This window comes from Phodopus roborovskii, unplaced genomic scaffold (genome assembly GCF_943737965.1).
Source record: "Phodopus roborovskii unplaced genomic scaffold, PHOROB, whole genome shotgun sequence".
Classification (NCBI taxonomy): domain Eukaryota; kingdom Metazoa; phylum Chordata; class Mammalia; order Rodentia; family Cricetidae; genus Phodopus; species Phodopus roborovskii.
This window is the reverse complement of record NW_026126517.1, coordinates 10,160,265-10,187,336: the sequence shown is the minus strand read 5'-3', so window position 1 is coordinate 10,187,336 and position 27,072 is coordinate 10,160,265. Positions and strand designations below refer to the sequence as shown.

The 27,072-nt window shown below is 47.0% G+C and overlaps 1 protein-coding gene across 1 annotated transcript; it reads left to right on the top strand.

Moving 5' to 3' along the window:
• Nucleotides 1-26,211, top strand: Adamts15 (ADAM metallopeptidase with thrombospondin type 1 motif 15). Its single transcript, XM_051196978.1, has 8 exons — nt 1-1,364; nt 11,152-11,284; nt 11,750-11,917; nt 12,155-12,438; nt 19,221-19,398; nt 20,469-20,650; nt 20,741-20,916; nt 23,088-26,211. The coding sequence occupies exons 1-8, from the start codon at nt 408-410 to the stop codon at nt 23,860-23,862; spliced, it is 2,853 nt and encodes a 950-aa protein (XP_051052935.1). The 5' UTR covers nt 1-407; the 3' UTR covers nt 23,863-26,211.
• The last annotated feature ends 861 nt before the right edge of the window (nt 26,212-27,072 follow it).

Sequence of the window (27,072 nt, the reverse complement as noted above, 5' to 3'; positions counted from 1 at the left end):
GCTGGGAGGGGAGTAAGGGGAGGGGCGCTGACTGGGCAGTCCAAAGAGGAGGGGGCCTTTAATAGGCTCGCCCAACGCCTGGTTTGCTGCACCGCCAGTGGCTGCGGTTAGCGAAGCAGCCCTCTACCTCGCGCCACTTCTCCACGACAAAATTTCGCCTGTGCACTTGACAGCGATCGTACTAAAGCTCCCAGAGCGCGTTTTGCTTAGGGAGGAACAGGTAGGAGGCGCGGGCTGCCCTGTGCACGCTGGCTACTCTGGGAGGAGTCTACCCGACTTGGTTGTCTGTCCTTTCTGGTAGCTGCCGTTGTCCCGGGCGTTGGTTTGTAGGCTATAAGGAGACAGTGCCTGCTGTGGGAGCCGGGCTAAGTCCCATCCCAGAGCGCGGCTGTGCGCGGCCCGGCGCCATGCTTCTGCTGGGAGTCTCAATCCTGGCTCTAGCCTGGCGACCTGCTGGCAGCTCCGAGCCAGAGTGGGAGGTGGTCGTTCCAATTCGACGGGACCCGGACATCAATGGCCGCCACTACTATAGGAGGGGTACGGAGGACTCCGGGGATCAGGGTCTCATTTTTCAGATCACAGCTTTCCAGCAGGACTTTTACCTACACCTGACACCGGATGCCCAGTTCCTGGCTCCCGCCTTCGCTACTGAGTATCTTGGTGTCCCCCTCCAGAGGCTCACCGGCAGCTCTCTAGACCTGAGACGCTGCTTCTATTCCGGGTATGTGAACGCGGAGCCAGACTCTTTTGCTGCTGTGAGCCTGTGCGGGGGTCTCCGCGGAGCCTTCGGCTACCGAGGCGCGGAGTATGTCATTAGCCCTCTGCCCAACGCCAGCGCGCCTGCGGCGCAGCGTCACAGCCAGGGCGCACACCTTCTCCAGCGCCGGGGTGCTCCTGTAGGGCCTTCTGGAGACCTCACCTCTCGCTGCGGGGTGGCCTCGGGCTGGAACCCCGCCATCCTGAGGGCCCTGGACCCTTACAAGCCACGGCGGACGGGCGTGGGGGAGAACCACAGCCGGCTCAGGTCGGGGCGCTCCAAGCGCTTCGTGTCTATCCCACGGTACGTGGAGACACTGGTAGTGGCTGACGAGTCAATGGTCAAGTTTCACGGTGCGGACTTGGAACATTATCTCCTGACGCTGCTGGCTACAGCGGCGCGACTGTACCGCCACCCCAGCATCCTCAACCCCATCAACGTCGTTGTGGTCAAGGTGTTACTCCTAGGGGATCGTGACACTGGGCCCAAGGTCACAGGTAACGCAGCCCTGACTCTGCGTAACTTCTGCGCCTGGCAGAAAAAGCTGAACAAAGTGAGCGACAAGCACCCTGAGTACTGGGACACAGCCATCCTCTTCACCAGACAGGTGAGTTGATCGACATGTCACCTTTTAGGACTCAACCCCCTTTTCTTAAGGTCATTGCGTTTAGCTCTCCAAAGTCCCTTTGTGCCAGTCAATGCTTCCTTTAAATTGGTTTCTTCAGAATTCTAGCGTTGGAAGTTCTAATTAGAGCCCTCTCCTAAGCTCAGCAGAGCTCCACCTGACATGCTTCTGGGAGGTTGGAGGAGAGTCTGCTTCTTCTGAAGGTGTTGTCCTGATGCGGCCAATCAGGGCCTTCTGGATCAGGCGCTGAGGGGCTGGAACCCAGGAAGTTGCCGCCCCTGAACTGCAGTTTGTCTTCAAGGCCCATAGGAGGCGCTATGAGGATGGTGTTGTAGATAGTGGGAATGGGAACCTCCACTCCTATGTGGGTGGCCAAATTTTCTCTTGACATCTCCTAGCAGGCTTTTGCGGGATGCAGTACTGGAAGGCGATTCAAGGTCAGTGCCTGCTACATTTCTAGTTGGCAACACATCATCCTTTCTCTGTCTTGGGCCTGAGAATTCTGGATTGAGATAGTGGGGGATCATTGTAATAGTTTGTGGGTTGCTGGGAAAGGTCAGACTTAAGCATATACTCCATTGCTGCTTCTCCCTACATCCTGCTCTGTTGGGCCTCATCAAGTGGCTTCCATGCTATTCTGAGCATGCAATCTAGTAAGGACACCTGTTTGGAACTATTTCACTTGGAGTTTCACTTAGAACTGAGCTGGGGAAACCGTCTTCCAATTTTCTCCGATCCTTATTAGTAGATGATGACCCGTTTGCTCAGCTGTAGTCTAAGCAGCAGAGCAGACAAAACCACTTATATTCCAGTCCTAAGACCCTCCTCCCTTGCGGGCAGGGCTCCCACTCTGCCCTTGCTGTGCAAGGCTGTGTGAGCGCAGTCAAAAGCATTTGGACATTCCAGCTGCAGGGCTGGGAAGACACTGTGTTGGAACTAGAGAGACAAACCCAGATGGGAGAAGATAGCCTTGTTTTCCTCATGTCTTTACCCAACCTTCCATCTCAAGAAGCTATCAACCATTGAAGGTTTAGAGCCCTAAGTGTTGACTCAAAGGTTGGGCACTACTACGATCAGGATTCCTGAAATTCTTTAGACACTGAAGGAAAAGAATCATCCAAGGGCCCCACTTTCTGTGCTTTTGGGGGCCGTGACTTGAATCCTGGCAGTGCTCTTGTTTTTTTCTTTATCATAATCCGGTACATGGTTCTTGGTTACTTCTATGCCGCAAACTCTCCTTGTTTCTAAATGGCCACTTAGAGTTGGTCTGGCGCCCACGAGCTGGAGCTGGAGTCTTCCACAGTAACCCATTTGGCACAGCTAGTTTCTTCCTGCAATAGAACTTCCTCCTTTCCCAGCTTCTTCTCCTCCCACCACCTGGTTTCTCTAGGGAGGTCTTTGGCCTGAGCCTTGCTTCCTTGTGTTCGCTCATTCTTCCAACTGAGGTCTGTTGAGCTGCCGCAGCCCAGCCTGACAAGCCCTGCTTGAGTCATGGGGAAACTGCACAAGAAGGGGTCAACTTCTGCACCCAGAGCAGCTCTGCAGTCAGATTTCTGGGAGAAAAAGCAAAGGCCAAGAACAGGATCTCTTAATGGGTAAAGCAGCTGTTGTCCCATCTGCTACCTGAGATGCCCCATGTGGAGGTCGCTCCCTGGCTCTATCTAGAATAACAGACCTCGGTCCAGTTGTTAAAGCTGAGTTTTGGAACAAGTCCTGAGAAGATGAGCCCCTGCCGGGAAAGTAGGCCATGCCATCAGAAGAAGAAGATGGCCTTTTTTGAAGAAGAAGCAATCAAACAGCACGGAGCATGGCAGCTTCTGTTTCTCAGTGGTGTGCTAGGCCCCCAGGGGGCCATGTCATCTGTGCATAATGGGTACAAGCTGCATGGTCACTTGGATCAGAAGTGGTGATGTGCCAGATGTGACTGTTCTAAGCTGTTTTTCTCTTAGGCATTTAGAGGGCAAAGCCAGAGAGCAGGGAGTCTGTGTTGGCAGGCCTATCATCAAGGTATGTGTGCCATGCTTGTATAAACACCTCCTCCCCCATCTCCCTGCCAGCACAGATTTTGGGGCCTGCTCTACTTTCAGAGTCTTAGAAAATTGTCATTCCTGAGTCACCCCCACCCCCAATCTCCCCGGGGAAGGTACAGTATTGGATGAGAACACGAACAAACAGCTGTTCTTTCTAGAGCAAGACAAATGTGATCTCCAGGAACCTTAGCTGTCCGGAAGAGAGAATACATTGATCATACAACAAGTGTTTTGACAATTGGACGAGTTTCTGTAAAGATTCAGAATAAGTTCATGGACAAAGAGTGCACATCTGATTTTGCAAAGCAGCCAGCCTCCAGGCTCATAACAGCAGGGTGAGGTCAGCCCAGGAAAGGAGCGAGGAGCTGCCGAGGATCAGAGCCAGAGTCATTCTTACTTATTTCTAAGAGGAGCACAACATCTCTGGCTTCTCATTGCACCAGTTGCAGATGCCAGGTATTTACTGCTGTGACTCAGTAGACCCCGGTTTCCTGAGTCCTCCTTGATTTTTGGTCCAGTGTCTCTGTTGTTTCAGTAACCCTTCGTGGTAAAATGGCTTTTATTCATTCACTCATACATTCTCTTGATACTTCTTGAGCATCTATGACTCCCACATACTATTCTGTCTGGAGCTGTAAATATGAATACGTTGTGGGCCCACCCTCCCCCACAAAGAGCTCTCTCCCCCCTCTCTCTCTGTGTTTGTGTGTGTGTTCACGTCGAAGAGACTGGGTGCAGAAAGGGCTCTTGGCCCCAGGAGCACTGGAGTGGGGAGAGAAGTCTGTCCCTGTGTTGTAAGTGACCTTCATTCCTTCCACCATCTGTTTCACTATTGGTGACATTTCCTCTCTTGACATGACTTCATTTTCATTTTTACGACTTGCCGTTTATGCTTTCTTCCTGCTTTTGCTCATTTTATTTCTCTTTGCTTAGAGTCGTTTCACAGAATACCCCTTCCATTTTTTAACCTTTTGTTTCCTCCTCTTTTGTGAATATCCAGGGAAACTCAACTGTCTTTATTTTATTTTTTCATTCATACTCTGAACTTTCTGCTTTCCCAACCCCAAAGTTTGGCACTGATTTTGTTTTTGTTTTTGAGCAGTGCCAGTGTGTGTGTGTGTGTGTGTGTGTGTGTGTGTGTGTGTGTGCGTGCGCGTGCGCGCGCGTGTGCCTGCCTAAATGAGTGTAGGTGCCCATGGAGGTCAGATAGGTAAGATTTCCCCTAGAGCTGGAGCTGAAGGTGGTTTTGAGCTGTTTGACATGGGGGCTGGGAACTGAACTCAGATCTTCCACAAAAGCAATATGTGCTCTTAACTGTTAAGCCATCTTGCCAGGGTCTGTGTGGGAACATGGGATGGGGTATTTTCTAGACTGTGCAAAGTGGATTATTTCAGGGAAAAGAACCTAATGTTTTCTATAAATCAAATACTTGCAGTGGGATATGCCATTTAGTGTTCACATTAAAAGCTATGAATAATAAGATGATGATTTGTGGGTTATATCCTCCTCCCAGCATGCTAAGAAGGAATTTTTGTTTCATCAGGCTCTGTTTTGAAGTCAGACTTTGGAAGACATTAAGAGAGAGGGGACATTTGAAGATTTGGTATTGTCATTTCTTAGTCACAACATAGCAGTGTGCTGCTGCTTTTGAAATGAGAAAAGGGAGGTGGGGAAAAAAGCAAAATGGTGGAATACAGTTGTTCTGTGTCTCACGGAGTGAACACGCATCTTGTCTTTTCCTACTCCAAATAAGTAAGCCTAATATTAATGGCAGAGGATGGGGCGATGGTCGGAAAATCCTTCTTTATGTGTGGCATCTTCCTATGTATTCCTCCCTCCCTCCTTTCCTCCCTCCCTTCCTCCTTCCCTCCCTCCCTCCTTTTCTTCCTCCTTCCCTCCTTTCCTTCCTCCCTTCTTCCCTCCCTCCCTTCTCCCATCCCTTCCTTCTCTCCTTCCTCCCTCCCTCCCTCCCTGTCCCCCTCCCTCCCTCCTTCCCTCCCTCCCTCCTTTTCTTCCTCCTTCCCTCCTTTCCTTCCTCCCTTCTTTCCTCCCTCCCTGTCCCCCTTCCTCCCTTCTTCCCTCACTCTCTTCCAAGCTCCCTTCTGTCCTTTCTTTCTTTACTTCCCCCCCTCTTCTTTTTAATATATTCTTACTATACAGCTCAGGTTGGCCTTAAAGCTCCTGCACTTCCTGCCTCAGCCACCAGAGTGATGGCTTCCTGTCACTCATCCCTTTTATTAAAGAGATAAAACCTGATTTATTCATTTTTTGATGTGTATAAGAGATTTGCCTGCATGTACGCATGTGCATCACATGTGTGCTTGGTGCCCTCTTAGGTCAGAAGATGACTCTGGAGTCCCTAAAACTGGAATTGTAAATGGTTGTGAGCTACCATGTGGGTGCTGGGAACTGAATGTAGGTCAATCTGCAAGAGTGATAAGTAAAAGCAATAACCAGTGAGCCATCACTCCAGCTCCATCCATTATTTTTAATCACTGGGTTAGTTAACAAGGATGATGTCTCCTACCTTAGGGATTGCTGTCTACCTTCCTTTGAACTTCGCTGTGGTTGTTTCCTTTCCTCCATACCTCAACACTCTTCCCACTGTATCTTGATTCTTTGACTTGGACACATGGTGCAATGGAAAGAATAATTGGCTTGGCATCAAGCAGAGCTGAACTTGAATCTCAGCACTTGAACTCCCTATCAATGGATTGTGAGTCAGCTCTTAGAAGTCCACTATCCTCATCTTCGGAAGGCATAGCATCATAGTCAACTTGTGCAGCCATTTGAGGATGAGCTGCCTCATCATCTAGTCTAGGCACTCCATAGTAGCAGCTATCCTTTCATTATTTTAGCAGTTGCTTTGGTTATGTTTCTTGTTCTTAAATAAGTATATACAGGTTCCTTGCCAAAATGTAAATTTGAAATAGCCTTGATTTAAAGCATTTTGTACCATTGCCCTTGCAAGTATATCATACTTGCCTGATTAATACTCTTGTGTTTATGTGGGGATTGTGGGTGCCAGCACTTGCCAACTCCTTTAAGGCAGGCATCACATATTGTCTTTTTAGCCCCTGCACAGGCCCATGCATCTGGTGGTTCATCAAGTGCCTGGAAAGTGCAGGCTACCTGAAGCTGTTGGGTGTTTGGGTACTTTGCCTCTGCCTGAGGACCATTAATCCAGCTTTCAGGCTGTCAGACTGCAGTGTTGATTTCTTCTGGCATTTCTTCTTGGCTCTCTGCCGCCAGGCTTTGCCCTAGAGGAAGGTGGGGCCCCATCAAGGAGCATGTTAATCCACCCTGGAGTCAGTAGACAGGGTGCACAACCAGGACAGGGTCAGTGTGTCAGTGCAGGTGTGGGGCAAGGAGCCAGCAGCTTGCTCAACCAGCATGGCCTCAGCAGATGCTGTTGTTAACACTTAATCTAGCCAGTTCTCTCTCCCTGGGACTCTCCTCACCTATGGTCACCAGCACTGTCTTGACCTGGAGGGTGGGGGCTGGGGGTGATTTTTTCCCTCTTGAATATCTTCTGTACCTTCATTCTTGGAGTAGATGACCTCCAGAAGCAATAAGGAATCATGCCCAGGGGCTACACTCCCTATCTTTCAACCTCTGTTCTCCCTAACTTGGGGCTCTGTGCAACCCTGGGATAATTTCATACTTAATGCATGTCTCTTCTGTAAAACAGAGTTTAGTAATGGCATATCTTCCGAAGGGGGATTCATTGAGTAATTCAAGTAGAGCTTTTGCTGCAGTGTCTGGGACACTGTGGTCACTCAGTAACTGCTAGCTGTCATCATATAGTTGACAAGTACATTCTCCTGAAGTGCTAGCTTCTAGAGACGGTCTGCATTCCTACACGTGTTGGCTTCTGTTCTTCCTCAGTGAGGCAGTTCTTGTCCTTGGACTAGTCTAGTCCCTTGGGCAATAGGATTTTCTACTTCTGGAAGGACTTATATGATGGTGATACCATATTTGTTAATAGGAATAGTCCACCCTTCAGGCTTCACTGCCTACCTGTTTCTTTTCTTGGTTGCAAGAGCTCTGAATTGCTAGATTTCACTTCTGGAAAAGCAAAGCCATCATTAGAAATTGTAAACAAATGGATTTTGTGATGGACAAAATATATGGTTATACATGGCACAGATTTATGTGGGAAACAAGTCAGGGGCCCAGTTAATGCTTTCTGTTGGTGATCATGGTATCCTTCCCAGTAGGATACAATTTGGAGCAAAGAACACTGTTGGGCTGGCCTGAATGTCAAAAGCTATGATTTTAAGACTCAGAGCTTCGCTTAATGAATAGTACATGGCCTTGGGTGTGCAACCTCATCTCATCTGCAAAATGAGAGGTTGGTTTTGAAGTTCTCTGATGGTTCTGGACACTGGTATGTGGTTCTTACAATGAACCTTGGCTCAGGACTTGGTTATATAACACATAGATTTTTTTTTCCTCTCCCAAATTAAAACATTAATGTACTTGGGTTTTGTGGTTCCCCTTCCCCTTTCCCCCATGCTGCTGGGAAATAGTGTCCCAGTACTTATGTGTGCAGCAGAGGAGGTGAGGAAAACGTCCACAGGGATGTAGAATTTGCACAGTGGTTGTGTGTGGGGAGCAACATTGGTAAAGAGGTATCTGGTCATCACTAAGTGCCAGCCTTGTTTACATAAAGCTCCAAACCTAACTAGGAAAAGTTAGGAAAGCAGAGTCCAGGAGGATCATGTTTTTGGCTAAGATGATTCTTGGATCCTCTGGAAAAGCAGCCGTGACTATAAGAGAAATGACAAATTGCCAGAAATAGTGAATCAGGTAGGGACTTTCCCAGCAGAAAGAAACAAGGCAGTGTCTATATTTTAGAGACTGGTGCCTGAGCTAGAGAGGTTAAAGCGATTGGAGTGGTTCTGAGTTCATTCAAGGGTGGAGACATGCCGTGCCATAAATGAGGTACAGCTGGGCACTGTACAAATGCCTGTGGGCGTTCAAAGCTCCATATCTCATTCGTCATTTGCTTCCTTGATTGGGTGAAGGGGGCAGAACTTCTGACCCTAGCAGCATGTCTTCCCACCCTGAAGATGCTGGTGATGAGGGCCCTCTGTCCCCTGCTATGCCCTTCCACACAGAGACTTTGCTGGCTTTCTATGCTCCCTTTGTTTAATCCATGAAGCTGAGGTTTCTCGATAGAAAGAACAGGTTGCTTCTGCTCAGGAAGGGCCTACAGTTAAGCAACTTCCTGTAGGAAGGAGAATCTACTCTCTAAAGAGGAAAGATGCCTTGCTCAAGAGACCTCCCCACTGTAGAGTCTGCTACAGGGAAGTTAGAGTCCCATGTGAGCTCTCCCTCTGGTAGGGTCCTAGGGGCAGTGTGGGGAGGAGCAGGGGCAGAGGAGCCTGCATCTTCCTGTGAGTTGTACTGCTTGGCATGCATCAGAAGATTAGAGGCCCCTTACTGTTCATTCTGTTCTAAAAGTAGGTCATGCTGTGTGTTCCTGTCATACCAACAGGGCCAGGAGGGGCTGAGCACTTAGCATTGGAGAAGGAAGGAGAAGGGGCTCAAGATGGTGCAAGTTCTGGTTGAGAACTGGCTCTTCCCCAGAGCAGCAAACTGAGCCCTTAAGGAGAAGAGGCAGTTGGCCAGAGACACACAGCGACTTAGCAATGGGACCTACTCTCTTGGTTCTCATTTCTGAGTCCCTTGCTTGAGGTCAGCCTGAGTGTGTGGGTGGCCTGGAAGCCACAGAGTGTGCTTGTCCTAGAAGCTGCAGGCTTTAACCGTAGGGCTGAGATCTCAGATCACCACCTCCGGTAATTAGGATTGGTGCTTTAGCGTCCAAAGACATATGGGTGCTTTGGCCTAACCCCTTGTCTTAAGGAGTTAAGATATATATTAAGAAATAACATAAATACTATGTGTTTCTTCCACTTTCCCTCCTGTCCCAAGCTTGTCTGTGATCTTTTGATAGGGGTTATTTCTTAGGTTATTAGGACTCTAGGGAGGAACTTTCTGGGAGATGAAGTCTTTGAAAAGGGAAGGAAGGGAATTGAGGTCTCTTATGAAGTTCCTGGAAGTGGCATACCATTCACACAGGCAGTAAAACAAAGGGAGGGCATGCATAACGCCTGTCCCTGACTCTGGCACCTCAGGTTCAGGCTGGTCACCCTCACAGTTTTCTCTGGCCAGAAAAACTGTTAACTCATTAGATGTGATTATCACCTGACCATGGGAAGCCAAGTTTGACTGCTCGGGTGGTAAACTTCTGAGTGCTTTGGATTAAGTTTTTGCTGATTCTCTCTGTACTATGACCACTTTCTTCTCATGCCTTCTAGCCCCACTAACCCTGTTGCTTCCCACTGCCCCCCCCAGATCAGCATATGCATACACACACACACACACACACACACACACACACACACACACACACACACACACGGAGACAGGACAGAAAGAGACACACAAAGGGAACAAAACTGAGTAGAGATCACATGTCTGTTTACCTTGACCTCTTGGTCATCAAGTGTTGCTGAGCCAAATCCCCAGTCATACAGACCCTTCACTTGTGACTCTTTTGTGTGACTTGAGTCTCCCCAAGCATCAGCTTCTCTGTCTGTGGGAGGGGATAACTAGTCATTACTTCAGTGGACTGCAGTGAGGATTAGATAGGTTATACATGTGAAATTTGTGCATGGTGTTAGCTCTTAGTGAACCATGGCCCTGATTAGTTATGATCACTGGCCTTTGTTTCTTCCTTTTGCAAATAGATATGATATATCTGCCTCCTAAGACTGTTGTAAGGACCAAATCTCCATATGTTTTAAAGACAATGACAGGAAGAAGAGTATGTTAGTGTGACCTTCTGAGAGGACCAAATTGTATATGAGTGTTATCCATTTCCAACTTCTGGGTTCTCAAGGTTTCTAGATGCTTCTGTGGCCTATAATACTGCGTAAAGCTTTTGAGATTTCCAACCATGGAGTCCCATTTTTCATTTTAGCATCCTCTGGATATACTTCCTAATACAATGTGCTGCTGCGAAGCCTAGCTTCTGCACCATCAGGCTTTTAGATAGAGAAGAGGGACCCTCCCACTTAGGTGATGATCTCTATCTTTTATCTCCAGCAGCCCGTCAGCTCATGTTTCCCTTGAGCTTTGGTAGCTCATTAAACTGTGTATAGACAGTGGCTCATGTCCACCCCTCTCTGCTTCCTGTCAGCTCAAGTAAGCCAAGTCTCTGGCTGGGGTAGATCCTTGGCCGGCCAGCCTATGGCTGGGAATCTGAACTTAATTCATAGTTGTCCAAGAGGCAGCCACTCAACAAAGACAGAGATGGCTCAGAGCTGCCCATGGATGGGGAACATGGTTGCTTTTTACCCCCACATGCCTCAGAGAGCTATGATCAGAACCCCACCCTGCTGTGGGAGTCATTATTTTTCTGACCTTCTCTAAATAAAGCTGTGGCCCTCGTAGTCTAATTTTGTACCTCCTAATTTCCTCCCACAGGACTTCCCTGTGTTGGGTACAGTCTTCTCAGTGAGCCACAAGCTTTCTTCTTTGGGCCATGTCCTTTAACCTGGGCTGATTTCATGAATAACCCCACAAGCTTTTAGCAAGAAAGAGCTGGCTGAAAGATGCTGGGGCTGGATGGCAGCTCCAAGGCCCATAGGATGCCATTTATTTTCTTCAGGCTCCTTCTGTTACCATCTCTAACTTTAGTCTGGCTTTGCTTCTCCTCCACCTGGCAGGACCTATGTGGGGCTACCACCTGTGACACCTTGGGCATGGCTGATGTGGGTACCATGTGTGATCCCAAGAGAAGCTGCTCTGTCATTGAGGATGATGGGCTTCCATCAGCCTTCACCACTGCCCACGAGCTGGGTAAGCCTGGAGGGGAGGGAAGGTGACCTCTGGGATTGACCTGGATTTGTTTTGGGTGCTTTGATGAGAGAGGAAATGTTTATATTTGATTCTCATATTTTGGAGCTGTAGGAATCCATTCTTGGGGCCAGCATCTGCCTTGGCATTGGCTTTAATTTTTTCTGATTGCTGTAGCCCAGTTGACACTTGGGTACTTTGGGGAAAATACCTTAAAGGCAAGGTAACACCCTGCTGTTCTTACCTGGCTCATGGCCTGATGGAGAAGATGGGAGACACAAGCTTGTATCCTCCAAGACACAAGTTAGTTCCTAGGACATCAACAAAGAAGACAATGGATAGATGCCAATAATGAGCTTGAAAACCATCATAGGGTTTTCTTGCTTCTCCCATTTGCTCTTGTAGTGCTTCTTGTCTGTGCTCAGTCTTTTGCTCCTGCCTCCTGAATCCTCCTGTTTCACCCTACAGGCCATGTATTCAACATGCCTCATGACAATGTGAAGGTGTGCGAGGAGGTGTTTGGGAAGCTCAGAGCCAACCACATGATGTCTCCCACACTCATCCAGATTGATCGTGCCAACCCCTGGTCAGCCTGCAGTGCTGCTATCATCACTGACTTCCTGGATAGTGGGCATGGTAAGTCAGGGGACAGAGAGGAGCAGGAGTGGGAAGGCTTTCACCGCTGTCCTTGGTGGTAGTGTTCATCACCTCTTTAAATGTCTTCTGTACCTGAAAGATGACAAAGAATTGGACTCTGATATGGGTCTATTCTAGTTGCCCCTTACTTTACTTTTCCTCTACCATTTAGATTCTAAGCCAGCCAGGCCTCCCTTTCCCCAGCTTATCCTAACAAATGTCCTTGGATCTGTGCAGGTGACTGCCTCCTGGACCAGCCCAGCAAGCCCATCTCCCTGCCTGAGGACCTGCCTGGCACAAGCTACAGTTTGAGTCAGCAGTGCGAGTTGGCCTTTGGGGTGGGCTCTAAGCCCTGTCCATATATGCAGTATTGTACAAAGCTGTGGTGCACTGGCAAGGCCAAGGGGCAGATGGTATGCCAGACCCGCCACTTCCCTTGGGCAGATGGCACCAGCTGTGGTGAGGGCAAGTTCTGCCTCAAGGGGGCCTGCGTGGAGAGACATAACCCTAACAAGTACCGGGTGAGCTCTCATGTCAGAGAATGCTGGGAGAGGGATGGGCCTGGGCCTCCATTGCCTTGGTCTTCAATCTTGGTCTTCAATGGAAACTGCTGGTCTCACTATGACTGTGCCACATTGCATTGTGCCTCTGTTTCTGTCTGTGGTCTCTCTCTGTCTCTCTCTTTTGTGTGTGTATGTGTGTGTGTGATATATATATATATATATATATATATATATATATATATATATGCATGTGTATGCTTTTCCAGAGATTTATGTCAAGTTGTTTTCTTCAATGATTTTCCACTTATTTATTTATTTGGGTCTGTCATTGAATCTAGAACTTTCTAATGATCCCATGGGTTATATCTGTCTCTGCTCTGTAACACTGAAGTCACAGGCACCCATCACACCTAACTTTTATGTGAATGCTGGAGGTCTGAACTTAGGTCTCATACTTGCATAGCAAACACTTTATCCACTGAGCCTCCTCCCCAGTCCTCTGTTCTTTTTTGACACTAAGACTAGAGAAATACTACAGTAAGCCAGGCTTTGCAAACATGATAAAGCCTTTGGCAGGACTTCTCCAAGTCCTGGGCTTTCTTGTGTAGGGAGGCTGGTGCTCTGGGATAGAGCTGAAGGTCTGACCATGAGTCTTAGCTGTCTGACTCTGTCTTTCTTCCCTCATCAACCACTTCCATATCCAGGGAGGTGGGATCACACAGATGAACCAGGTATGGGATGAAATGAAGGAAAACCCTGGGCATCGTGAGCTCAGCTACAGTTGTGCTTTTATTTATTTATTTATTTATTTATTTATTTATTTATTTATTTAATTGGCTGAAATATAATTGAACAAAAGCTTGCCCCAGATTAACAAGATTATCAATTAAGCTGGACCAAGTACAGCAAAAATAATTCTCTGACTGTAATTCACAATTTATATTCTTTCCCCCCTTTTTAAATTTGAATTTGAAAGAAAATTGTTTTACATGTCAACCCCAGTTCCCTTACCCTCCCCTCCTTCCCTATCACCCTCACCAAACCCCAGCCAATCCCCTTTCTGCTTCCCAGGAAGGGTGAGGCCTTCCATGGGGAGTTTTCAAAGTCTGTCATAACTTTTGGAGCAGGGCCCAGGACCTCCCCCATGTGTCTAGGCTGAGAGAGTATTCCTCTATGTGGAATGGGCTCCCAAAGTTCATTCGTATGCTAGTGATAAATACTGATCCATTATTAGAGGCCACATAGACTGCCCAGTCCTCCTAACTAACACCTACATTCAGAGATCTGGGTCAGTCCTATGCTGGTTTCCTAGCTATTAGACTGGGGTGCATGAGTTCCCCCTTGTTCAGGTCAGCTGATTCTGTAGGCTTCTCCAGCCTGGTCTTGACCCCTTTGTGCATCACGCTTCCCTCTCTGTAACTGGATTCCAGGAGATTAGCTAGTGTTTAGCTATGGGTATCTGCTTCTGCTTCTATCAGCTACTAGATTAAGGCTCTAGGATGGCATATAAGGTAGTTGTCAATCTCATTATTGTGGAAGGGCATTAAAGGTAGCCTCTCCACTATTTCTTAGATTGTTAGTTGGGGTCATTCTTGTAGATCTCTGGGCATTTCCCTAGTGCCAGATTTTTCCTTAAATCTATAATGACTTCCTCTCTCTATTATGGTATCTCTTTTCTTGTTCTACTTTATTCTTTCCCTTTCTCAATCTTCCTGTTCCTTCATGCCCACCTCTCCCCTCATTTTATCCCCTTTTTTTCCTCCTAACTCCCTCTCCCCTCCCTCCATGCTCCCAATTTGCTTGGGAGATCTTGTCCTTTTCTCCTTCTGGGAGGGGGACCATGTATGCCTCTCTTAGGGTCCTCCTTGTTTCCTTGCTTTTCTGGTGGTGTGAATTGGAGGCTGGTAATCCTTTGCTCTATGTTTAAAATCCACATTTTAGTGAATACATACCATGTTTGTCTTTTTGTGACTGGGTTACCTCACTCAGGTTCCATCCATTTTCCTGCAAATATCAGGATTCCATTGTGTTTTTCCACTGAGTAGTACTCCATTGTGTAAATGTATCACATTTTCTCCATCCATTCTTTAGTTGAGGGACATCTAGGTTGCTTCCAGGTTCTGTGTATTACAAATAATGCTGTTATTAACATAGTTGAACAGATGTCCTTGTTGTATGAATGTGCATCTTTTGGGTGTATGCCTAAGAGTGGAATTTTAGGATCTTGAGGTAGACTAATTCCCATTTTCTTGAGGAACTCTCATACTGATTTCCAAAGTGGGTGTACGATTTTGTACATCCACCAGCAATGGAGGAGTGTGCCCCTTTCTCTACATCCTCTCCAGCATAAACTGTCTTTGGTGTTTTTGGTTTTAACTATTCTGACAGGCGTAAGATGGTATATCAGAGCTGCTTTGATTTGCATTTTCCTGATGGCTAAGGATGTTGAGCATTTTCTTAAGTGTCTTTCAGCCATTTTAGATTTTTTTTCATTGAGAATTCTTTATTTAGTTCTGTACTCCACATTTTAATTGGATTATTTGGTGTTTTGGTAACTAGCTTCTTGAGTTCTTTGTATATTTTAGAAACCAGTCCTCTGTCAGATGTGTGGTTGGTGAATATCTGTTCCCATTCTGTGGGCTGCCATTTTGTCTTTGACTGTGTCCTTTGCTTTATAGAAGCTTTTCAGTTTCAGGAGGTCCAATTTATTAATTGTCAATCTACAGGTGTTATGTTCAGGAAGCTGTCTCTTGTACCAATTTGTTCAAGGGTACCTCCCATTTTTCTTCTAAGAAGTTCAGTGTGTCAGGGTTTATGTTGAGGCCTTTGATCCATTTGGACTCAAGTTTTGTGCATGGCAATAGACATGGGTCTATGTGTAGTCTTCTACACACCAGTATCCAGTTATGCCAGCACCATTTGTTGAAGATGCTTTCTTGTTTCCATTGTATAAATTTAACTTATTTGTTAAAAGTCAAGTGTTTATAGGTGTGTAGGCTAATATCAGGATTTTAAATTAGATTTCATTGGTCTACCTGTCTATTTTTGTACCAATACTAAACTGTTTTCAGGACTTTAGAATTATAATAGAGTTTGAAGTTAGGGATGGTGATGTTCCCAGAAGTTTCTTTATTATACAGGATTGTTTGGGTTATCCTGGGTCTTTTGTTTTTCCACATAAAGTTGAGGCTTGTTCTTTTAAGGTCTGTGAAGAATTGTGCTGGGATTTTGATGGGGATTGCATTGAATCTGTAGATTGCTTTTGGCAAGATTGCCATTTTTACTATGTTGATCCTACCTATCCTAGAGCATGGGAGATCTTTCCATTTTCTGGTATCTTCTTTAAGTTCTTTCTTTACCCAATTTATATTCTTTAGGTCTCATGTTAGGAAAACAAAGAAACATGTACTTTGACCCAGGAGAGAACTGCCCCTTTCTTACCCTTGTTCATAGTTGGGAGAAGACACAATACAGAGTTTCAAAGAAACAACCTTACAAATAATTGTTTACCAAGAATCCAACCCATCCATTTTCTAGAAATGGATGTGGTACAGAATTATTTTCTTAAAATCTTGTTTTTGTGACTTGAGAATATGTATTTAACTAAATCTTTAACTACTTACTAGGCCAAATCCATAGAGTTCAGGGGTTAAGGAAACCTTTGTGATGAGAAAACAAAATATAATGCAGGCTGTCAGAAACCACAGTCTTGTGTGAGTTGTCATCAGGGTACAAGACAGAGGTGTGTGTTCTGTGTTAGGAAAGATGGGTGCAGTGCATCATGGAAGAAGTGAGGGTGGAAGATTAAGAACAACCGGAGGTTACTGAGGAACCTTTGAGGAGGAGGAAAGCTTTGAGGGACAGCAGGCTATGCTATCAATGGGTAGAGTGGGCAAGGCCAGAAGTGGGCAAAGTGAAAGATGGTGACAACAGGCTGTTTGCTATACCTTTAGGTCAGCAGCTTGGGAGCAAGGTTGTATTCAGCTTGATGGTCAAGCTGATGAGCTCAGACTAGAAGGTTCTGAGGACAGGTGTGTCATAACCAGCTTCATTTCTCCAGAAGATGGGTCCAGAGGATGCTGGATGTAGGTAGCATCGCTAGGACACATATTCTCTCCACTATAATCTCAACCACTTTTCTGAGCAGCTACTTCACCACCCTGTGAGCTGAAACCTGTCCCTTCATGAGGAATATTACCCAGACTAGCCAAAGCCCACTGGCTTATCCTATAAATGACTGCAGCCTTGAGGAAGTCCTTCAGCCTTCCTACTCTTAGCATCTGCCCAACCACAGTGTCCCATCTTCGCACTTATCTCCATGTAGGTTTTGGATTGCAGAAACTCTTCAGTCTGGATCCGTATTTGCTTGTACAACTGTCTTTCCCTGTTTCCTTCTCATGCCCCTACGTCTTCCCTGTTTCACCGAGAGACTGCAGCCCATTGTTAAATATCCCCCACCCCATCCCTCCTTGTCACAATCTCTTAGGTTAGTCACTACCTTGGTTCAGTCCAGTTCTATGTGTGCCTGCATAGGTGAATGTGGCTGGAGTAAAATGTGCAACTGTGCTCAATGGTCTCAGTTTATATGAAAAACCTGGAAACTCAAAACGGCCGATAATGCATGTGGGGGACAGAGCTTAACCTTGGATGCCATTCCTTGTGCATACTAGATAAGCTGTGTGCCCCTGAGCCTCATCTCCAGCTCTGAACTATTTCTATGTTTAAGTGAATCTTGGCAAGTCCGTTTGGACACCTGATAAACATTTTAAACATGGCAGCCATAAAACTGGGCTCCTCACCATATCCCCTAAACCTGCTTTGGCAACCGCACCTTCCACTTGTTTATGCCAAAACCCATTTGCTCATACACTTAACATCTGATATCTCAGCAATTCCCATTGACCCTGTATTCAAAGTCGACCCAGAACCTCATTTCTCACTACTTCTTTGCTGTCAAACTGTTCCAGGCCACATTCCCTCTCCTCTGGAATTTGGCAGTTTCTCCACATCTGCTCTCTACATTTCTGTTCTTACAGACTGTCGTGAACAGAGCAGCCAGTGGGATTCTTTTAAAATAGGAATTAGGCTGTAACACTTTGCTGCTTGCACCCTACAGGGCCTTCTTACTCAGCTTGAAAGGAGATAGCTTAGTCTCTGCTTCCACTGTGTACTTTTTGATTTCCTGCCTACTCTGCTGTGATGACACTGAACCCTCCATGCATCCTTTCTTGCCCGCATGTCTTGCTTCCCCGGCTTGGAATGCTCTTTCCATAGTTCCTACCCAGTCCATACCCATAGCTCTTTGAGGCAGGTGCACGTCTGAGAACCCAGCAGCCTCTTACACAGATCAGTCTACCTCACAAAGGCTTTTGTTAGCACTATTGCCTCCTACTTTTAACCTCATCAGACACACACAGACTCCAGCTCGTTTTTATTGTCTGTCTTCCTCTCACTGGGCTGTGGCAGCTTTCAGGACAAGGACTTGCTGCGTCTAGTGCCAGATATATAGAAGGAAGTCAGCAAATATGTAGTGAATGAATGGATGATTGGCAGGTGCACAATGGAAGTTTTTGTACAAACTGGTGGAAAACGTTCTATCAAATAGATATTGTCTAGAGTTCTGGATACTGAAGAGAAGGTGCAATACAAAGGCCTAGGCATGGCCACTCCTTCTTTAGATGGTCATTGCTGACTTTAGAGAGAGCACCTTGGTGAGGGGCTACCCACGTGTGGGAGGCTACTATGTGTAGGCTTCAGAGAAGCTCCGATCAGAGAAGAACAGACACAGAGATGACTCTCAGTACATGAAGGAAGGAATGTTAGCACTTCATGCAAGTAGTTCCTGCCTAGGACCATGTAGTCTGGACACATCATGGATGCTCTGTGAGTGACAGCTGTATTCCCAGCTCAGACATTTCTCTATGCCCAGCTGACACTTGCTCAGGGAGTGAGGAGCCATTGTACTATCAATCCAAATAACACAATGAAGATTATAAATCCTTTGTCCTCTTAAACAAATGAACAAACAAACAAATGAACAATTCACTGTGTGATTTATCCCAAAGCTGGACAGCAGCTTAGGGCTGCTTCATCCTCTCTAACACATGTTCTCTCAGCACAAATGTTAGCATTGCTGGTACATGTGCTGCCTTGGATTTTCTCAAAGGAGGACCTGATGGAGGTCAGAATCATTCTGGTTTGCTAGAAAGTCAAAATGATAGAACATTTCCACATGAAAATGTTACAGCCCCCATGGCAACATTGTGTATTGACTTTGTTGTTGGTTGTACCTGCCCAAGGTTGGAGATGACTGTAGATACACTAACTCCATTCAGGGAAGATGTTGAAATCCTTCACAGAGGCAGGCCAGGGGCTTTCATACATGCCACCCAATTTGAGTCTTCCAATCAACCCCAGATCTGAGTGTTTCTGGTCTCTTTTGGTATAGGTGAAACCTAAGGAGGTTTGTCTACCAGCTAAGCCCACTCCTGTGGAAAGGGCAGAGGCAGTTGTAACACTCGTTTGATTGACTGGCTTCACAGCCTAAGGCACCTCTTCCCAGAACTCTCACTTCTCACTGGGAACGGTTGGTGTTTGCTGATGAATCGGTTTAAGTGTTGGGTGGGTCTTGAACATACAGACTGTTTGCTTATCATGTTTTTTCAAACCTCATGATACAAAGTGGACTTCATTCTATTGCGGTGGGCTGGGAACTGATAGGTTTTACTGGGAGCTTCTGTAGGTGAGGGGCTGGGTGTGGCACCTGAGCCTGCTGAAGTATAACTTTCTCTTCCACCCAGGTGGATGGTTCTTGGGCCAAGTGGGAGCCTTACGGCCCCTGCTCTCGCACCTGCGGTGGGGGCGTGCAGCTGGCCCGGAGGCAATGCAGCAACCCCACCCCTGCCAACGGTGGGAAGTACTGCGAGGGAGTGAGAGTGAAATACCGATCTTGCAGCCTGGAGCCCTGCCCCAGCTCAGGTGAGACACAGCACAGCAGTAGCCCGGGCCTCTGGGCTGTGTGCCTGAAGGTCAGTTCTTGCAATCAAGAGCTCAATTCGCAGGAAAGAGCCTGGAATGAGTAAAGTGCAGACTGCCCTTGGCATCATTCCTTTAGCCGTTCAGCTTTGGCAAGGGTGCTTTCTTCTTGCTGCTCAGATGGGAGGCTAACTGGTGCAAGGGATGGGCCTCTAGAAGTTTTCATAGTTTATTACAAGCCTATCTTTTAAGCAGGAATCCAGGGGCCATGAACTTTGTGGGGGAAATTTACATTTTAATTTCCAAAGATGCTTCTAGCTAAACATAGTCCCTCTTTAAATTAGAAATTTAGTACTTTATTTTGAGACAGGGTCTTATTGTATATCCCTGGCTGGTCTGGTACTCACAAAGATCTGTCTAAAGAGTTCTGAAGTTAAAGGCTTGCACCGCCATGCCCAGCGCAGCACCTTCAAATTCACCTTTCTATCTAAAATTCATTATTTCCTTCACTTCGGCAACAAAGGACAACAGCAGTATAAGTACCTGTGACTTTGTCATCAATTGAAACTGTGAATATTTTTACATAATACTTCAACTGTTGAAGAATTCTTAAAATGCCATGATGTTCATCCTAACCTCAAAACTCACAGCAGTCATCATTGAGTATTGTTTTATTTTTAAATGCACTACAAAGAGCACATACCTCAGAAGTATGTTACAAAGTATATTGATAGTTGCTCATCAATAGAACTGGTGTTCTTGTAAATGATGTGATTTGTGTAATGCAATTAACAATCTAATGAGAAGAGATGTAATAGGTTTCATTATCCAAAGATCATGTTCGGACACCCACGATAGAGGGAATTTGAGACTAGATACTGGAGAAGGTGGCACATTGCTTATTGTGCACTGTATCTTTTGGCTCCAGGCACCTTTAATATTTTAAGATAGGGGTGACTGTCACATGTCAGAGGGGTGTTTAAGCTGGGCACCTCTGGTAGAGATGCTGTCTTTTGTACCTTTCTTGGCTCCTCTTCTTAGCATCCTTTTTTATGTGCTTTCTTCTTATCCAGCCTCTGGCAAGAGCTTCCGGGAGGAGCAATGTGAAGCTTTCAATGGTTACAATCATAGCACCAACCGGCTCACCTTAGCTGTAGCATGGGTACCCAAGTACTCAGGTGTGTCACCTCGTGACAAATGCAAACTCATCTGCCGAGCTAATGGCACTGGCTACTTCTATGTGCTAGCACCCAAGGTGAGTGTGCAGGAATAAGGGGGCAGAGGCTTGTCTTCACAGAGCACCTCATTGAACTGCCCCTCTCTTCTTTCTCTGGGGATAATGCAGGTGGTGGATGGTACCCTGTGTACTCCTGACTCCACCTCAGTCTGTGTCCAAGGCAAGTGCATCAAGGCTGGTTGTGACGGGAACCTGGGCTCCAAGAAGAAGTTTGACAAATGCGGAGTGTGTGGTGGAGACAACAAGAGCTGCAAGAGAGTCACAGGACTTTTCACCAAGCCTATGTAAGTTCTGGACCCTGGAGGGTACAGGCAAGGGAAGGGAAGTGGTCTGGTAGATATGGAATTACTCCTGGGCATTGAAAGTTTGGGTTAGGATGGAAGAAATGTTAGAATATGCATATCATTACTGTTGAGGACACTCATACTCTTTTTGGGCTGATAATTCCGTCTATGTATCCACCCATGTATTTACATATCCATCCATTCAGCTAGCAAAGATGGATGCATGAAGACACACCCCCAACAAGAGATGAGATGGAAATGTTGTTAGGATCTGTCTAGAATTCTAGAGCTGGACTGTGCTGGCTAGTTTTATGTCAACTCAAGTAAGAGTTATCAGAGAGGAGGGAGCCTCAGCTGAGAAATTGCCTTCATAAGATCAGTCTGTAGGCAAGCCTCTAGGACATTTTCTTAATTAACGATTGATAGGGGAGAACCCAGCCTATGGTGGATAATGACACATCTGGGCTGATGGTCCTGCTTCTAAGAAAGCAAGTGGAGCAAGCTAGTAAGCAGCACTCCTCCATGGCTTCTGTATCAGTTCCTGCTTCCAGGTCCCTGCCCTATTTGAGTTCCTGTTCTGACTCTCTTCAATGATGAACAGTGATATGGAAGCCTAAGCCAATTCCCCCTGGCCTCCCTGAGCTGCTTTTGCTCAGGGGGTTTCATCACAGCAATAATTACCCTAACTAAGAAACGGACAGAGGTGTTTTCCGATCTCAGTTCTCTCTGACTTCTGCATGACCTTGGGCAATGATTTATTCTTCCGTTGTCTAGACACCCATTTGTAGATGAATTTCATATTCAGTCCCATGAGGAGTAAGGAACTTAATTTTAAAAAGGTAATACAGTGCCTGTTATACATGCTTAACACATTCATAAGGGAAAAGAGGTAGCATGTGACAGCCGTGTGCTCTTGGGGGACTTGAGGTCCTGGGCCTGGGGATTGAGAAGAGAATGAGTGGAGTCCCCACTTCTAGGGAAGTGTACCCCATAATTAGCATCTTTTAGTTCAAACTCCAGTGTCTGTAGCTCAGCAGTTGGAACTTCAAGAGGTTGACCACACCATCCTTTGGAAGTCCCAACCTATGTTCTGGAAGAAGCAGGGTGAGCAAGAGTACTGGAGACCTCAGTTGGGAGCTGGGTGTATGGTTAGCCTAAAAATTCACGGGTCCAAGTGCTGAAGATAGAAAGATGAGATGGGCTTCCTAGAGTTGACTACCTCTTCTGGACATTACATCCTCTATTGAGCCCCTAGGGGTGATGCACCAGGAAATCCCCCAGCTCCTTTTCCTGAGCTCAGTTGTTGCTGATGCAGAATTTTTGAAGCTGCCTTTCTGAAGGACATGCAGTAGGGTGGTTCCATGTAGAGTCAGAGGAACTGGATGGAGCCTGAGAAAGCATCTACCTTAACTCACACTGTGTGGATGAGGATGTAGGGACCCAGAGCAACCAGCTGATTTACTTAAAGGGGTCTGATCTCTGAGTCAAGGCACTGACTTTGACTCTAAGGTCATTACTCTGACTTCACCCAACAACTAACCTTGGACTTGAGCACTGTACACTTACATCTTGTCTGTGCTCCTCCTAATAGCTGATGCCTATCGAGTCCTCTGTGTCAGGTGCTTTGCTTTGTTACTTATGTTCTGTGGGCTTCTTTTCCCTGGGATAGTTCTATGGTATGTGTGCATACGAACTCTATTTTTCTTTTCTTTCTTTTTTTAATTTTTTAAATTTCATTTTATATTTCAACCACAGTTCTCCTTCCCATCCCTCCTCCGACCCTCCTGACCTCCCTCCCAGCCCACCTCCCATCCACTCCTCCCATGGGGAGTCAACAAAGCCTGGAACATTAAGTTAAGGCAGGACCAAGCCCCTTCCCTCTTCATTAAGACTAAGCATGGCACCTCACCATAGGCAATGAGCTATGAGCTCTATTTTTCATGGATGAGGAAACAGCTTTAGAGATGTTGACAGGTATCTAAGATCAATAGCAACACTAGGTCCTACAGCCTAGGCTTTCAGCTTTCTGACAGCCCTGGATGGTGGTGGTTAAGTACCCTTACCCTCTACCACAGTTTTTGTGATGTATTCCAAACCCACAACCAGTTACTACTTTGAAGGGGGATAAAGATGCTCAAGCATCTGTATAACGTGCAATCTCTTTACTCTAGGCATGGCTACAATTTTGTAGTGGCCATCCCTGCAGGCGCCTCCAGCATTGATATCCGCCAGCGTGGCTACAAGGGGCTCATTGGGGATGACAACTACCTGGCACTGAAAAATAGCCAAGGCAAATATCTACTCAATGGACACTTCGTGGTATCTGCTGTAGAACGGGACCTGGTGGTAAAGGGCAGCCTACTACGGTACAGCGGCACTGGCACTGCAGTAGAGAGCCTACAGGCTTCTCGACCCATCCTGGAGCCGCTGACTGTGGAGGTCCTGTCTGTGGGTAAGATGACGCCGCCCCGAGTGCGCTACTCTTTCTATCTTCCCAAAGAGCCTCGGGAGGACAAGTCCTCTCGCCCCAAGGACCCTCGGGGTTCCCCAGTGTTGCGCAACAGTGTTCTCAGCCTTTCCAACCAAGTAGAGCAGCCAGACAACAGGCCTCCTTCACGTTGGGTGGCAGGCAGCTGGGGGCCTTGCTCGGTGAGCTGTGGTAGTGGCCTACAGAAGCGAGCAGTGGACTGCAGGGCCTCCCCGGGGCAGCGTGAAACCTCTGCTTGCGATGCAGCCCATCGACCAGTGGAGAAACGAGCCTGTGGGGAACCTTGCCCCACCTGGGAGTTCGGCAACTGGTCACCCTGTTCTAAGAGCTGTGGCCGTGGATTTAAAAGGCGTCCGCTCAAGTGTGTGGGTCATGGAGGCAGGCTGCTGGCTCGGGACCAGTGTGACCTACGCCGCAAGCCCCAGGAATTGGACTTCTGTGTCTTGAGACCCTGCTGAGGGGACTGTCACTTCCACTCCTTTATTCTCCACCCGCTGTTGGGCTGATGCTGCAGTCAGCTGGAGCAGAGGACAGCGGGCAGTGGCCTGTGTCACAGTGTCACTCACATCCGGAACAAGGACCATGGGTCTGGGCGAGAGGTTCCTTCCTCCTTGGACTGGGCAGGGGGAAGCTAACTAATGCAGTCTACCTCATGCCCTGCTCCTCGGGGCCCAGTTGTGGGGAGAGGCTTCAACAGATGGGTGCTGGGTAGAAGGTGCTGAAGCCCAGCTTCCGAGGAACCTGGAAGTTGGGTGCCTTCCAGGCAGAACTTCAGGGACCTTGGCCCCACTTATGGAGGTCACAGGCTGCTAGAAGAGCTATGGCCTGCAGCTTGGCACCCTCAGGTGATCCCAGAGCTCTGATCTATCCCTGAACAAGGCAGGGTTCTCATGGTGCTTTCTGCCTTCTTTCTTTTTGACTGATGTGGACCTAACTAAAGTTGTTCAGGGGTTACTAGAAGCCAAAGGGACAATGAGTTCGGGTTCATTTGGGTGCAACTTCCCTGTTTGGATCTGTACAGGGAGTTCCATGTTTGCTCTTATTCCACTTGGCACTCCTTGGAAGACCAGCACCTTGTAACCTGGATGGTGGGGCATTAGGTCAGCGGGAGGGAGCACTGTTGTGGCCCCTGATGCTTTGTGGGCAGTCAGAGAAACGACAGGGACCTCTTCTTGGTCAAGAGAGCAACTATTGCAAACAGATGCTGCCACTTAAAAGGGAGATGGTTTGGTGGCTGAAGCAGGGAGCATGAGAGATCTAGAAGGTTCTATTTTCACGGGGTGAGGATGGGTAGGTGCTGAGCTGTGGAATCTGACTTTAAAGATGTCACTCTGGGATGGAGAAAAGGAGTTCAGATACTTTTGTCATGTTGAGAGGAATGTGCAAGTGAGCCCAGTGTTGAAGACACTGCATGGCCACAGGGAACTTACACAGTGACCATAGCCCTGTACCCACTGAGAGGGAAACAGGGGTGCCTACATGGGTGAGATGCTGAACACCCATCGGCTAGCAAGTCAGCCTTCTTCTCCGGCAGCTCCTGCTGTCTCCTGTGGGCATGCTACATTACATCTCCAAGCTTTCACCTTTCTTGTAGGTAAATGGGGTTCATTGTTTGCTACCTCAGCTGCTGCTCTCTAGGACAGAAGTAACCTGGTGCTCCCACCAGGTGCTCAGTCATTATCATCACAGCTGGATCTGCCCAGCCATAGAGAGGAGTAGGTGCATGGTTTCCTGTTTCCCATAGCCTGGCTATCTGCTGGGACTCTGAATATGAAGACAGAGTGGGGTTCCTTGGGATCAGGTTTTAGGAAGCACTAAGAATCAATGCTCTGACCCAGGGACACTTGGAAGCTACCAGCAGAACTACTGGAGACCCATCTGTCATTCTTATAGACTTGTCAGGGAAATAGAAATGCAGGTGTTTCTTATAGCAGGGTATTTCTTGAAGACCTAGAAGCTCCAGTGTATAATAGGGCATCTTCAAAGAATAGGCATTGTGTCCAAGACCTCAGTGGAGGACTTGATAGAGACAAGAACAAAAACTCTTGTCTTCACTGTGGGGGAGGAGGGCCAGTGTCAATTCTTTTACATGTTCCCTGGTAGTCAAAATCTACATACTGGCCAGTGGCCAATTCAGCCTCTAGGGCAGTGGTTCTCAACCTGTAGGTTGCAACTCCTTTGGTGGTAGAGTGACCTTTTCTGATATGTGTCAGAGATCACATATCAGATATTTACATTATAATTCAAAACAGTAGTAAAATAACAATTATGAAGTAGCAATGAAAATAACTTTATGGTTGGGTTCACAACATGAGGAACTGTATTGAAGGGTCACAGCATTAGGAAGGTTGAGAACCACTATTCTAGAGTGCTATTCTAACCCTGGTCTATCTCTGATCTGGAGACCTTGGACAGAGTTTCTACAGTGGGTGAGGGGTTTGCAAACCCTCTGAGACTAGGCTACAGTCACCTTTGAAGGACAGCGAGGGGGAAGCAATCAGTACTTCAGAGCTGTATGACAAAAGGACCCCGGGGCTGAAGGGGAGCCTTGCTAGCTGATGACAGCATGGTGCCCTGTGCTTGGTGTATTCTATCCCTGTGAGGAGAGCTGGTGCTGGGCATACAGAAAGGGTTAGGAGTAGAAGCGGTGGGAAGTGAGGTGCCCTCATAGAGGTGGCTGGCCACTAAAAGAGCAGAATTGCTGTCGGCTGTTTTACACATTATTTCAAGGAGGGATGGCCACTTTTGTTCCTGACACATTCCAATGCCAGGTGTCCACACTCTTTTCTGTCACAATAGTTTTTTTTTTTTTTTTTTTTTTTTTTTTAAAGAAGTATGACGAAGACAACTTGGGAAGTTTGTCTTGGCTTTGAACAGTTTCTGTTTAACCGTGCTGAGCAGAGATGAAGTCAAGGCACAGGTTTCTTGTAATGGAATAAAAAGTCAAAGTGATGTCCAATGCCTACGGAGAAGAACATTCTTGGGGGGAGACTCCAGGAACTTCTTCACTGGGAATATGGACCAGAAAGACTTTGGGGTTGAGATCCCCGACCCTCTTTTGCCTATTGTGTGCACTGATTGGAGGATTTAAAACCAAACACCCTCTTAATGGACCTCATCCTGTTGGGAGAGGGGCTGAAAGGAGCTCACCTTGGAAGTCAGCTCCTGGAGACTCTAGACACTGTTGTTGGTAGAGCCCCTTCCCCTTTGGGCTTGCTTCTTTTGCATTTTGTGTACTGCAGATAGACAAGAGGGTATGGGGACTGGCCGAGCGTGTATACTGTGTATACATAGGAACTGGCTGCTGAGGTGACAGCAGCCTACTCCTAATAAAGTTGGATGTATTTAAAACTTGCATCTTGTTCTGTTGCTTTATCTCATCCATGGGTATGTTCTTTATGCTATGGTGGGGTGATTGAGACAACAGTGGCAATGGTAGCCACACCCTACTCTGTGAGGTCTCAAATGATTAGGAGGTAGAGCCCAGGCTAAAAAGCAAAGGGACTGTATCATGAGAGGCAGCAGTAAGTGTGAAGAAGGAACTCAACCATTTAAAAAAATCATCCAGAAACCTAGCTGGTCTGGAATCTGAGGTGAACTCTTAGAATCTAATTTCCTATGTGTAGAGTGAGAAGGGGAGATTGAACCATCCTTTACGATGCCTTGTG

Excerpts from the sequence above, each read along its gene's own strand:
- Adamts15 (XM_051196978.1), top strand. The coding sequence starts at position 408 with ATGCTTCTGCTGGGAGTCTCAATCCTGGCTCTAGCCTGGCGACCTGCT. Across the intron at positions 1,365-11,151 it reads CCATCCTCTTCACCAGACAG|GACCTATGTGGGGCTACCAC; the intron begins GTGAGTTGATCG and ends TCCACCTGGCAG. Across the intron at positions 11,918-12,154 it reads CTTCCTGGATAGTGGGCATG|GTGACTGCCTCCTGGACCAG; the intron begins GTAAGTCAGGGG and ends GGATCTGTGCAG.